The following is a 14,567-nucleotide window of genomic DNA, read 5'->3' as shown; positions in this document are numbered from 1 at the left end:
TCCATCCTTCCAAGACAAGCTGCTGCTGCCGGTCCCAGATGGATTTTGTTTCTGCCCCAGACTCTGCTGCAGGAGGAACAGTCCAGCTCCAGCTCTGCACATGTCTTGCAGCTCCAGTGGGTGGGTGCCAGAGCTGCTAGCCTGGCTTTGATCCATTTAAGTGCATATGCACTTCAGAGACCTTTTTTCTGGTGCACCAAGAGGGAAAGGCCCTTTAACCCACTGTGACAGCAAGCAGAGTTTAGCTGCTTTAAATCTGTCTCCTCATTCATGGATACAACGATCCTCAGAGCAAACCTGGAACTCCTGGAAGGAGAGAGGGTGCAGAAAGCAGACAATGCTTCAGTCCTTGATACATGACAGAAAGGACAAGGTGGTGGAGTAGATGCTCTGCTCAAACCTGTGCCAGGCAGCTGTGCCAAGGCTCGCTGGAAGGCTTCCACAGGGCACCATTTCCACTCTGCCCTTCAGCAGACCATGCTTTAGCTGGACATCTCACAGGAAAGCTTTTCCCCCATGCACACCTGAACTGCCTGGGATTTCATCCCTCCCATCTGTGGCCAGAGCAAATGTCCTCTAACAACAGTTCCTGCCAATCCTTGCCTCTCCCACCCCTTCCCTGTCTGCAGGCATCGCTCCCAGCAGAGTCAGTGCTCTAGCGTGCCGGGCAGACTGGGGTGCCAGATGCCCGCGCAGCAGATTTATGGTCATCAGGAACAGCTTCCATGCGTGTGTGCAAGCTCCATTGAACCTGCTCCCTCTCCCCACCCTTTGTCACTCCCGGACTTGGGACCGTGCCTCTGCCTGCAGGGCACGCTGCAGTGCGCCCTGAGCACCCTCTGCCAGACAGTGAGCTGGAGGCAGGGTCTGCGGGGAGCAGCAGCCGCAGTGCTGCAGTGGTGCTGGGCCGGCTGGTGCACAGCGCGGTGACAGCGGGATGCGCCGACGGGCGGCTGCAGCAGCAGGGCCCCAGGGTGGGCATGGGCACAGGTGGGTGAGGAGCCAGCCCCCGCTGCCCTGGCCGGGGGAGGATCCCCTCGGGTGCAGGGCCGGGACCTTCAGCTGCAGTTAGCAGCAGCTCCTGCCAGGCCAGCTCAGCTGTGAGCGCACCGGGGAGCGGGTACGTGCAGCAGGCGGGAGCAATGCCGGGGGACCCTCCCGCTGCTGGCACCTCACTGGAGGGGCCCTTGCCTCCTTGGACCCGGAAACTGGGGGGCCCAACCCATTCCCTAATGCGGAGGTGCCCGGGACAGGTAACACAGACCAAATATGAGCCCAGGGTCCTCCCTCCTCCAGGACAGACAGTGATGTTCTTTCCCATTGAGTTCTCCCCAGCGGCTTTGGGCAAAGCCAAGGAGGTGAAAAATCACCCACAGCATCCAAGCATCTGATCACAGCACCACTGGGCACAGACTTTCGCACTGCTGTGATGCCTTCTCAAGGACGCCATCAATTCACAGGCAATATCACATTGTCTTCTACCACCACAGCTGAGCAGGCAGCCCCTGCTGCCAATTCACCCTTTATCCCTCCAGGACTTTCTTGTCCTGCATATGAATTTTATATGCAGAAAAGAACTTTAAGTGTCTACCAAACTCAGTATCTCACCGCCCATAGTCCTTAGAGGAAGGTACATGAGGAACCACAGGAAATGGAAGTCTGGTTTTCAGCTTTGGCGTTTCCATGGGGTTTGTGCTCCTCAAGCCCTGCCTAGAAATATGCCCAAATTTTTTCTCTTCATAGGTATAACCTTACGGCATTGCACATTAAAGGAGCAGAAATCAATACCAAGTATGGATAAAAGAGAGATGACTACCATGTGGAAGAGCACTGAAAAACGTCTTTAACATTCTGTAAGAATCTGAAGAGAAATCTCACGTCTGCCTGGGGTGAAATAAATGTATTGCTTCCCTCTGGACTGTTTCAGAGAGATATTAAGGAAAGAGAGATAGAGTATGTACGTTGCATGCCTGAAATGATCCTAGAGGTACTATATGCCGGATCAGCATTTCAAAGGCACTGCCCTGTGACGAGCAAATATTAGTGCTGCTCCTGCCCTCCTTCCCTCCACTCCTTACTCCCACACGTGTACAGGTTTAAGTGCAGGCAGGCAGACTGATGTACCTGCAAAAGGCTTTATTTGAAGGGCTTCTCTGACTATTATACAGCTGACTGCTCCAATCACTCAGGAAGAAAAAGCACTCCAACCATACATGAAAATGTTATCTCAAAAATAACAAGGCAGTAAAACACTTGAGCTCAAAGGGAGAATGGACAGGCAATTCTGGTAACCAGGATGGGCACTCAAGCTGCCCTTCCATGGGTGAAGGACCTGGAGGGGCACACAAGGACCATGTCTGTGGCAAGATGTTCCGAAAGTCACAAGACGCCACTTAGCTCACGAGTCAGCTGTGTATGGGAGGCCCAGCAGAGATGTGAGCACCTTCCTAATTTCACTGCGAAGCTTCAGTGCCTGTTGGCCACACTGCTGCCACCTGAGACCATCCTCTTATCGGACAAGCAAGCACCAGCAGGGGCAGGGAGGAGAAGAGGTGCAAAGGCTGCTGTGGGGAGCCCAGGGCTGGCTCCCGGCTCGCTGAGAGCTGCCAGCTGGAGCCGGGATGCTGGCCCGGCGGGGCAGCCCTTCCCTCAGCAGGCAGCCGGAGCTGCCTCACGCCCAGCCGGCTGCGGAGACCTCCCTGTGATGGCAGCGAATGGCAGATTGTGTTTCACAGCGCCGGCGGCTTTTGTCTCCTGACAGCTCCCACGGGAAAGGGGCAGCCGCCGCCCCGCGGAGCAGGTCACCGCCCGGCCTCGCTGGGCTTTGCGGTGTTTGCAGCTTTTGTAAACCCTCCGGCGGTTTTCACCTGTCTGTGGCTCTTTCATAGCACAGGAGTGGAGGGAAAGGGGCTGTGGAAGTACCTGCCGGAGTTTGTGCAGGAGCACAGTGATGGGATGTGGGATCGGTGCTGAAGAACATGGGAGAGTGAGGAAACAACCATGACAGTAATCGGCATCTCACTTATTGGGAGACTTATCTTTAAAAACACCAGCAAAATCCAAGTTAAAGACTTCCATTGTGTTTAACAGCCTGGGGTTTATTCTTCTAACTCCTTCCCTGGCTTTAATCCCTTTCTGAACTGCACTCCTTCTCCGGCCACTCTGGGGCTGCTGCCCCGCTGTGCCAGCAGAGCTGGCCATGGGCCACCCCCTGAGCTGCTGTGCCAGGAGAGCTGCCACAGGCAGCTGCTACCCCTGGCACCCAGCAGGCAGGAGCTGGCCTGCACCCATCCAGCCAGGAGCAATCTGGGGCCCCGAAGCCCTGGGAAAGGGGGTGATGTGGCTTAGTCAGGGAACTTGGCTCTTCAGGAGAAATCCATCGAGCTGTGAGCTCAGGTTCATCCCAAACAAAGCTCAAAGCCCTCCAGGCTGGGCCCCCAGAGATGGCAGCTGGAAGGCTGCATGTGGGAACAGACCAAGGTGCTCCAGGAGATACCCAGAGCAGCACAGGCAGTAGACCATGCTCTCCTGCTCACTGGTTTGCTCTCTGGAGCCAGCCTGGTGCTCAGGGATGCTGTTTTCATTGCCTGAGCAGGCAGAGCTGACTGAGCTGCAATTCCCTCAGATTTTGCTTCCCTGCAGCCACCCCTGAGATCCCAGCACAGCTCACAGTGTCAGGGCCGTGCACTTTTCCAACAGGGATCCCCAGCCTGCTGGTGGCGTCTGCTGGGTCATGGACCAATAAATCCCTTCTAGAAGAAATGCAGAGCACCCAGCTGCTCTGCCAGGCTCTCTGCTTGCAAGGCAGTACATTTACTAACCCCCAGAGGAAAAGGAAACCTGCTACTTTTAACAGGATTTTTCATATGGTTTCCTTATCAGCACCATGTGTTCTGGGAGTTCCCCCTCTGCCCAGGTGTTTCTGAAGATGAGGGATGTTGTGGGGCACTGCTGAGATCCACTGCTCACTGTGAAGCTTTCACCTTGGTTTCTGGAAGTCTGAAATCAGGTGCTGAAGCTCCAGCCTGGCTTCCCTTGGGCCAGCTCAACATGAGTGATCCAGCTGCCCGCCCCATCCATCCCTCCAATTCGCCAGCCTGCCCTGGTGCCCCTCAGTGGTACCAGCCTCCCTCCTCTGCTGCAGCCCTGGGGCATCATCTGACATTTCAGCCACAGAGGTATCGCTCTCCCATCTGCCTCCTACATGTCGCACTTGACATGAACCAACATCTCCTATTAACACTGTCAGGAACAGATCGGAAAATTCATTTTCCGGCAGAGTTCAGAGAGGCCGCAAGGAGAGAATCCCCCAGACATGCAGGGAGCAGCCAGCACCAGCATGACATCCCTGGGCAGACCTACCGGCAAGGGGTTGAAGTTCTGGTCCACCAAGTGGTTGTGGCCGTGGTCGAGGAAGGAATGGCGCACCACCACGTCGATGCCCTGGCTGGCCAGCAAGCCCAGCGTGTTCAGCCACCTGGGGACAGAGGGAACAGAGCCAGGGCACCAAGGAGGGGCAGGGGGACACCATGGGGGGAACACTATGGAGGGACTCCCACGACTCGATTCCTGCTCCAGCACCTGAGCTGAAGCCTCTTGATGGTTTTATCAGCTGGCCATTAACTGGTTCCCACTATCCCTGCCCCAGCAAGTCTGCATGTCTCTTCCCCTGCCCCGGCTGTGCCCAGCTTGCACATCCCAAACCTGTGCCTGAGCCCCTGTGTGTGTATTGAGCCCCTGTGTATTGAGGTGTGAGGGCACCCCAATATCTCAGCCCTCTGCCCGGAGCCTGGGGTGCTCCCCCAGCCTGCCAGCACTCTGCACCCACTGTCTGAGCAGGGCAGACCAGACCTTTGCACTGGCCTGGCTTCTCACACTCCCTGGGCAAGATCTTCAATTCTCACAGCCTGCCACAGCCCTGATAGCCCAGGCATGTCCCTGTGCTTCCCTGCAAAGCTTAGATAATCTTCCTCCATCGTTCATGATCACAGCCAGCTCTGAAGATCTAAAAATGGGGCTTTGCAGCAGATGTCCAGGCCATGGGGCTGTGCCAGTGGACAAGCTCCAGGAGCCAGGAATGGTTGTAACATCAAAGCAGAGAAAATGGAAAGCAGAGCTGAGGAGGGGTAATAGGTATGAAATGGAGAAATTAACAATACTCAGGCTGCCAGTGTGTACTGAGGGGGTCTCTGGGCCTAGAGCTTGCCCTCTTCCAGCTGCAGTGCCTTTGCAGCACCTCAGCCTGCAGAGCCCATGGGGGTGGCAGTGCCCTGGGGCTGGCCAGCCAGTGTCACTCACAGGAACCCGGCTGCGTACGAATCAGAGAGGTTGTTCATGCCTCCAGCTGAGGTCATGCCAACACCTTCCAGCCAGATCTTCTTCCCTGGTGTGTACGTGTTCACTACCTGCGTGAGAGACACAAGCAACCAAAATTACTCTGGTGAACCTGTGATTTAAAGCCAAAGCATACATCTCCTGTCTCATGGGAAGACTTGTGGAGAGCTTTGATGATGGTGCTGCTGGACAGTCAGTGCCTGCCCGGCCATGGCACGTCACTCTGTGTCATTACCTTGGCTGGGTGGTGGCACACTATTCCTCACTCTTTCCTTCCACTGCCAACATGTCTACTTGCATCTTCTGGAGCTGCTCCCAAACATACTCTCATGTTCCCAGTCCCGGATCCTGCTCTTCCCCTGTGGTCTCCCCATGCACTCTGTCCCACAGACTGTCCTCTCATGTCACCTTAGCTCGCCATACCTCCTTCACAGTGGCTGCCAGTCACAGGTAGCCCCCAAGCCCCAGTGGCTCTGCAGTGTGGCAGTACTGGGCCACATGGATTAAGGGTGAGCAGGCACTCAAGGAGAAAGCAGTGGGATTCCTCCAGTCACAGACAGTCAGTCCCACAGCTGAGCAGGGGCTGCTTTGCCACCAGAGGGGTCCATGGCACAGGTGGGACATGCATGTCTGAGCATGCCAGCTCACCCCTTACCAGGCTTCAGCCGGCAGTGCAGACACCTGTGAGATGCTCAGCTGGCCAGAGCTGCCCTCTCCCAGCCCGAGCAACCTTTGGCACCACACCCTGTCCCCTCTCCTGCAATTCGACTTTTCCAGGCTGGGTGACAAGCTTCTAAGACCAGATGTCTGCAAACCCAGCGGCCCCAGGAATGCTCCGAGCAGCCTGATGGATCCTGCCCCATTAGTGAGGAGCGCTGGAATGTGCTGGATGGACTGGGATCCCTCAAAGATGTTAAATACGCCAGCTCTGGGCTGCCTCCCACTCACAGGCTGTGAGAGTCGACAGCCCTGACTGAAGCCCCAGAGGTGCTGGCATCCTGCCTGTAATTATCTAAGCCCGCCACCTTCCCCGGTCGGAGAGGAAGCAATAAAACAGGGAAGTGGACAAGTCCAGCTGCTCTAATCAGCCCCGGCAGGATGCACGGACTCAGAGCCAAGCTGGAGGCTATTAGCACCCAGTGCTGTGCTTTTGCTCAGCCACACTGGCATTCCCAGGAGAGCCTTCCCCAGCCCTCCCCTGTGCAGACCAAATTCTGGTCCATGGGTGTGAGGGTTCCCCTAAACTGCACCAAGGGCAGCTCCCGGCTGCTTCTGGTCTGGGAATGGATGGAGCCCCACTCCATTCCCAGCAGGTTCCAACCCACAGCAGAGGTGGGATACGTCACCACTTCTGGCAGGGCATTATAGCCATGGGGGCTGGGTCAGCTGGTGTCTCTTGCTTGCCCCACAGTGATTCCACTGGCCACTGTGCCATGCCTCCCCCACAGGAGTATCATCCACACACATGGATGACTCCCAGCTTGTGCCAGAGGGCTCAGCAAGGAGCTTCTCTCCCCCAGCTTTGCTGTACTGACCCTCTCATCCCCTTTCCCAGGGCCTCTTTGAGTTGTTTACTCATTCTATGGTTTCTCCCTGCAGGAATTACAAGTGAGACATTGTGGTAAGTGGTAAGATTTGAAAACCTAGACAAGACAGATGAGTGGACATCTCCTCTAGTCCCTAAGGCCTTTTTTACTCACTAGGTGTTCCTTATTTCTTCCAGGACTGACATCTGAGTGTGTCAGTCTCAGCCCTGGCCCCTCTATCAGCCAAAGCCCCTGCCATGTATCCCATTGTTAGAGATGCGAGCTGGGTCCCTGGACACTGAGGAAAGGAGCACTCATGAGCCAGGCCATGGACTCTGACACCACAGGCCAACAACAGCTGGGTTTCTGACACAGTCAGAACATGATAATCAGGGAGAAAGGACACTAGTTCAGAGTGGTCACAACTTTCCACCTGTGAGAATCACTCTGGAATGCAGCTGTCACTACTTTGCAAGCAACATTTGCAGGCACAGTGTGAGCAAGTGGGGCAAGGTGTGGCGGTAGGAGCCCCCTCCTGAGCAGACATGGCACTGGCTGTGCTCAGGAAGGTTCCGTACCGCCTGGCTGCTTGTTCTGGGAGCAAGTTCAGTTTCACCCTCACTGCATGCTGCTGCCTTCAAGAACAGGCAGATGGGAGCCTCAAGCCAGTCAGCTGCCTTAGCAGGGCCTTGCATGGAGTTTTCTCCTGCCCTGTGTCCCAGCACACCTGCACAGCCCATGGCATGCTGCAGCCTGCGGCCACTTCCCTCAAAACCCAGCACACACCCCACGCTGGGGCCAGGCTTTGTGTGCCTGGTGTTTCAGCCCTGCCCCGAATGAGGGCTGGCTGCACTTGCACTGGGAGCACAGGGCCCACTCTGTCCCTCCCTGCCCCACACCAGCTCCAGGGAGCTGTCGGTGCTGAGCCCCGGCCACCGGCTGTGCCACAGCCAGGCACTGCTGCCACGGTGTCCCTCTGCACTTGCTCACCTTCTGGATTTTCCTGATCTGGTCTGACAGTGTGTCTAGCAGCCGTGTTTTCAGGAAGTCTGTCACTTTGGCCACTCGACCATCAATGTAGTAACTGGAAGGAAAATAAGAAGACAAGGTCAGACAGCTGGAAGTATCTCTGCCCCAAAGCACATCCTCCTGCTCTGCTGCTGTCCCATACCAAGATGCATTCTTTGCTCTGGGGGAGTCCCTGCTTGCACCCTGTCCTGTCCTGGCCCTCTGGCCATACCTGTCTGGCAGATGCTTCAGTCTCCAAAACAGGATGTAAGGCGGACACACCCTAAACACTGAGCATCCTGCACTTCAGGAACCATGGGAAGTTTTGCAATTTCTTAAATGTTGCTGATGAAACTCTGGGGGTAGCATTCTAAAGGCTGGGAGCAAAATGCCACCTGCAAAGGCTTTGCAGCACTCTTGCACAACCTATACCTTCCTTGCTTGCCCTTCCAGGAAAATCCACAGCTGAATCCGCCTGTCAAGAGATGTTGTGGCTGTTACCAGCAGAGGAAGTCCTGCTCTCACAGAAATACCTTCTGGCCTACGAATGCCAGGGAGTGTTTCCCATGCAGGAGGCTGATTCCTGCTCTCCATGTGCTTGATTTGATGAAGTACAGCTACAGTGCTGCCCATAATGATGTGAATCATCTGTCTCTAAGTGTGAGAGGAAGGCTCTGAAATGTCTCACTGCTGTCTCCTGGCTCTGGGACATAAGCTGAAGCATTCTGTCCTGACTGCACATACCCTGTGTCAAGAGGTAATTCCAACCTGCTCCTCCTGAGGAAGAGTCTTGGGCTGTCATGTCTCCTCCTTGCAAAGAGAAATGGCAGGCCTTGCACATCTCCCAGAGGCTCCTGCCAGCCTTGCAGGGAACAGGATGCTTGCTGCAGCAGGTGCTGGCATACCCCTGGGCCAGCCCTCTTTCTGATAAATAGCTTTTGCAAGAGAAACTTTATGAACCTTCTCCTCCCAAACCTGCATTGTGTATCAACCACTCACCCCAGCAAGCCCCAGAGTATGTGAGAGCCACACTGGGGGGATGGAGGTTCCCAGGAACAGCAGCAGTTCTGGCTGGAGCTGGTGGGGCTCAGTCATTACCTCCCATCCCTCAGTGGATCTACATCCACTCGGATTTCACCAGAGTTACACAGACCCTTCTCTCTCCCTGCAGACCTTGGTGCAGCTGTGGGTGCCAGGATGCATAACAAGCTAAAGACCTGGGCTCTGAAGAAAGGTGGATTCACCTTTCCAGGGCTGCTTTCTCCATGGCATGCATCTCATCTGCAGCAGTGAGCAGCTGTAGCAGTTGTAGTGGCTGCTTCACTTGGGTGCTGGAATGCAGGAGTGTCCCCAAAGGACGCCGTGGGCTAACTCAGCCTCAGACAGAGCACCTGGCACATGTGCAACATGCCTGAGTGCTTGGAGAGGATTTTTGTGTCTCACTGCTCCAAGTCCCTGACTGTCCCAGAGCAGAATTCTATTACAGGCTCCACTTGCAAATGCATTCAAGGAGAAGAACCTCCTCTGTCAGCCCTCCCACAGGCGTGCAGTCCCAGCTGTGTCCCCAGCAAAGCATGGGAACGTGCCAGGCACACCCCAACATTGTGTGACTGGGTAAGGAGGCACGAGGCATTTCTCTATGCCCATGGTGACTGGACAGTGCTAAGGGCAGAGATAATCTCCAGGGAGAATTTAGGAAGTGTTCAAAATCATTCAGTTCACTTACACACTATCGAACCACTGGCTGCTGGGAGGAGAGCAGATCTGTGAGCAGCAGGCAGTGGTGGGGTTTACACAGATTACTTTTTAAGACAAAATTACAAAGCAGTGTTCTCTGGGGATGGCAGATGTTTGGAGTTTAGCACTGCACTTAAAAACTGAGCAGAAATTACTTTTTCAGACTGCTGTGGACTAAAAACCCCATCACCTGGGCCGAAAACTGGCTGAAAGACATAAAAAAGGGTTCTATTCACAGGGAAAAGATGTAGTGAGACAGACCTCAGTCTATGTATGACCTCTCCAAGGTATCAGGTTTTCTGGAGGGTTTAGCTCCTTGGCCAATATGGTCCCAGAGCCCAGGATAAACCCCTGGGAGAGCAAAGACAAGCTTGCACCTCCTCTTCACCTCATTCAAGCACAAGGTGTGCTCTGACATGCAGATCCACTGCCAAGGGGAGAGGACCAGCAGCAGACCCAGAGGAGGGTCTGCCCCCCAGAAATCACCTGGGGAGGTGCTGCTGTGCTCAGCACACCCCAGACCCGGCAGGGAAGATAAATACTCTGGAATACCTGCCTTGGTAACATTTATTTTTTGACACCTTCATTAACAACCCAAAGAAATAGAGACAGGCAGGGTCATGAAGGGCAGAAATAAAGTATCAGTTGAAGAGGGGACTGCTTCAGCTTTGGGTGTGTAAACAGAGCATGAAGACAATTACAGGCTTCAGTAAAATGGGCAAGGATCTCTTGCAAATCTGCCTGGGAAGTCCTCAGTTGCCAACAGGCAGTTTCATCCTCAGACTAGGGAAAAGGGAAAATGGCACCAAGTTGTACAAGGCTGGTGAGGAAAAGAGGGGAACTGAGGTCTGTGCTGATACCTGGCTACTCAAAAATGGGTTTCCAGTTTCATCTCAATGAGTTAAGGGAACTTCCTTTTGGTAACTTTAACTGCCAGTATATGCAGTATAGAAATCCACAAAATACAAACAACTGTCAGGCCTTTAAAGCAAGAGAAGAGCTCATTAGGCGTGGATTATTCCTTGGAGTAAAGGCTGCAGCTTTGCTGATATTTACAATGACTCAGTGCACTTGACTTAAAAAAAAAAAACCAAAAAAACCTAAAACAGTCACAACTCTTCAACCTCCAAAAAAGCCAGCAGCAGCTGCAGAGATATCCAGCACTGACAAATACCTCCCCAGGCCAGCCCCGGGGTCTGTGGCACTCACATCCTGCTCTCCTAAGTCCAGCAAGGAGATGAATGGACAGACCCTCCCCAGCTGGGCAGGGGTCTCTGTCAGCCCCGACTCTGCAGAGGCAGAGCACACTTAGCTCCTGGACAAGCTGTTTGTCTCCAACACAGGCTGACAGTTCTTTCACTGGGCTCTGAGTATGGCACAGCAGCAGCAGTGGCCCTGAAGCCCAGGAGATATCAGCATGCACACCATGAACACTGACCAGGCTGTTTCTTGTAATTCAGGAAATAGATACAGCCAATTATATACAGAGCTAGGCCATTGTGTCCCCCTATTTGATGACACTATCTCTATGAAAAGGCAATCTGCAAGAACGTGAGAAGAGTCAGCCAAGAAAAAGAGGGATCTAGCAACTAAATCCCAGATGAGACATACATCTTGAAGGAAAGGCCATGTACATCTACTTTTGGGTATCCTATTATATTTGAATGCCTACTGTACAAAGCTGAGACAAATTCTTCCCCGTCTGCTTACATTACCCCTTTTCTAAATCCATCATGTGGCTGTGCCACAGAAAGCAGGATGAGATCAGCAAAGGGAGGTGGGACTGGGATGCTCTGGAGATGGCCAAACCAGAGTGTGGTGCAGGGGAAGGACTCAGCCAAGGGCTGGGCAGGGATTTATGCCAGTGCAAGGAAATTAACCACCCCAATTCCTGACTTCTGTCCTTTGATGGATCTGTAGCACGGGACAAAGATGAGCTGAGAGCAGTAGTGAGGCAGGGCTGAACACAGCTGCCAGTCCGAAATGCCCTTGTTCTTGAGCAGGCTGCAAGGCCAGGCTGCACACAGCTCCCCACTGCCTCCCACAGAGGGACAGTGCCAGGCACCAGAGCACTTGGGCACTCGGGGGCTGGCCACGTATCTCTGTCCTCTCACCTCCAGGTCTTGTGTTGCATTTAAAATAGTTTTCTGGCAAGAGCCATGATTTGCTGCATGGGACCGTAAGCATTGTACCATGTTTAATGAAGGCAGTGCACTGACTCCTGGGCAGCTGGTTTCACTTACATCCTCCTTCATTTTAAAGAGAAACCTTTGCCCCTATTATCTGACCTCTTTTTCTGTTGCAGTTAATTACATTAAAGCCCACTTCCCAAAGCTCAGGAATTTCCGGATCTACTTTGTTGCCTGCTGCTACAGGGAGAGATTGCTTGGAATTAGGGCACCCGCCTGCCAGGGACAGCGAGCAGGCAGATCCTCACGGTCAGCATGACACCCTGCTGCCACTGCAGCTGAGAAACTGAGTCACCCCTGCTGAGAGGTGGCCCTGAGCATCTTCCCGAGGAGAGGGATCTGCAGCGCAGGACATGGGGCAGCCCCACTGCTTCTCATGGAGAAGAGCGGCAGGATGCGACCTGCTCCTTCCAAACACCTGCAGGCACAGATGAGAGGTGCTGCCACCTCCAGTCAACTAAGAAATGCTTTGATGAAGAGTGACTGGGGGCTGTTCTCTGGCCCCAAAGGCACAGCTCACACCAACGCCTTCCCCTACACCCAGACAAGATGCATTTGCCCATCTCACCACCGGGAGCCATCCCTGGTCTGTGCCATGTCCCCAGCCTTGGCCTGGCATTGCCTGGAAATGTGCTGGTGGCCAGGGCCATGGTGCTGCCAGGAGCTGTTCCTGCCATCAGACAGTGAAGAGAACTGCAAGCCAGCGGACAAACCTGTGCCCTGACCAGGTTTATTTACACATTGTAGTGGGTTTGACTTTAAAACCACCACACAGGTAAAAAGTGGGTCAGAGACTCCTTTTTGCAGCCCCTTCCTCCAGGCACAGCCTGTGAAGACACAGCACTCTGAGCACTCTGAAGCTGATGTGAGCCCAAATATACACCCTGGGTACATACACTGGTGGGTGTGCCCATGCTGGGCAACTCTCTCCTGGCACCTTTGGAAAATCTGCCCTGTGCTGCTGCCTGTGAGCATTGCCCCCTGCACGCTCAACATGACTAGGCCAGAAGAGATGTCACCCAAACCAAGCCAGGCAAAAGCATTTTAAGCAACATCTCTCACATGCCTGTGTGTCTGGCACCTCTGATTTACCATGGACAAGTGACTTTGTATCTTGGAAGAGAAGGTGGCATTCTCCAAGAAGCCACAGGGACAGATGTTGTCATGTTTTGAGGATGTAAACGTTTACTTTCCCCATAAGTAATAGGGGTTTGTCTTTCAGAGGCAGCATTGTATGAGGATTTGCCCATTAAACATGAAAAACTTGGAGCTGAAGTGTGAAAGAATTCGAATGGAGAAGCAGTTGTGCAGACTGAGAGAGTGTGCTGGGGGATGGAACTGGGCACAGCTGCAGGTTTAAGCAGACAGTGAATCTTCCCCATATGTGAGGACACCAGTGCAGAGCAAAGAGATGGCTGTGGGGAGGATTCTGAGCAGTGGGAACCCACATCCAAAGGCTGATGGGGTCTGTGTTCACTCATAACCAAACATAACAATCTAAATCACCAGGGAAATGCCAAATCTCTTGGAGCCACTTGTCATATCCTCCTTTAGAGGGAATTCCCTGAGCACTTTGAAGCCATTCATCCCACTCCAGGAACACTTTACTTCTGAAGAGAGAGGCACACATGCCGAGTGATGTTGTGCATGTTAGTGAAACCATACTCAGTTGAGTAAGTGAGGCTCACTGGTGAGCTGTTTATTTCTACCCAGTGTCACTTTTCTATCAATTATATTTCAGATATATTCTGTTTTCACACAGAGACTAAGGCTCCTTGCAATATATTCCCTTCTCAATTCCCCTTCTGGATTGAGCACAGACTTTTCAAAGGAATAACAGATTTGACAAATTTATAACCAATATCCCAGGAGAACGTTAGGGTTTGGAACCAAAATACTCATACTTGAAATTAGACAGCAGTTTAGTTTCCTGCTAATAATTTTCTTCTTGGATACAAAGGAACTTGTTTTGTTTTGTTTTGCTGTTTGGAGCAGAGGGATGAGACACTGTTTTGACATTTATTCATAAACAGTACAGAAGCCCAGCTCAGAGCTGTGGCCATTGCCAGTCCTCACAATCACATAGGAGTGCTATCTCCAGAGCTGCAAACCCTGGCTGGGGGAGAGGCAGGAACACTGCAGTGAAAATGGGTCAGCAGGCAGCAGCTCAGCTCTGCTGACCCTTGTGGGGAGCCCTCCCAGCCACAAGCTGCTGCTTCAGCACCAGACCTGACAAACACTTCAGGCTGACCCTGAATAAGAAACGGTTTCAAAGCAGACATTCAGGCAGATTCCCTGCACACCAGATGAAACTCCACATCTGAAGCCTGGAAGATTGTTCCTTCAACTCATCCAAGGGCTTGGCCCAGCCATCAAGCCCTGTTACAGAAAGCAAATTCCTGGACTAAGTAAATGCGATCAGCACATCGTGTAATCATGAAAAGCAAATTCCCAGATGAGACATAGATCATCATTGCACAGCATGAGCCTGTAAGCAACACAAATCCTGCTCCAATTGCTCTGCTACCCCACTGTCCCCTTGCAGCAAGCTGCTGCTGCCTGGCAGGAAAACCCGAGGAGCTAAACACCCAGGCAAGCACACTGAGACCAGCCAAGCTCCAGGAATGGGACTTCCAGGTTGCTGGTCATGTCTGGTGTTATAAACCCTTCTAAGATGCCAACAGTTGCTTCTGCAGAAGCCTCCAAGGTTAACAGAGACCATGGTTGTGCTTGCAGGAAAGCTTTGCATGTTAAACCCCACTGAGCTCTGCTT

General features: G+C 53.2%; 1 protein-coding gene across 4 annotated transcripts in view; it reads right to left on the bottom strand.

The window, feature by feature from the left end:
- The window catches only part of HPSE2 (heparanase 2 (inactive)), a 107,180-nt gene that overhangs the window by 8,311 nt on the left and 84,302 nt on the right, over positions 1–14,567 (bottom strand). For all 4 annotated transcript variants that reach the window (XM_030276203.4, XM_030276204.4, XM_030276205.4 and 1 more), the window contains 3 exons: positions 7,851–7,944; positions 5,299–5,405; positions 4,363–4,477 (listed from right to left, as the gene is read on the bottom strand). In XM_030276203.4, coding sequence (XP_030132063.1) covers positions 4,363–4,477; positions 5,299–5,405; positions 7,851–7,944 — 316 coding nt within the window. The remainder of the gene's footprint in view (positions 1–4,362; positions 4,478–5,298; positions 5,406–7,850; positions 7,945–14,567) is intronic.

The sequence above is a fragment of the Taeniopygia guttata genome, chromosome 6, assembly GCF_048771995.1.
Source record: "Taeniopygia guttata chromosome 6, bTaeGut7.mat, whole genome shotgun sequence".
Lineage (NCBI taxonomy): Eukaryota > Metazoa > Chordata > Aves > Passeriformes > Estrildidae > Taeniopygia > Taeniopygia guttata.
The sequence above is the reverse complement of the archived record's forward strand: the minus strand, read 5'-3'. Positions and strand labels throughout refer to the sequence as shown.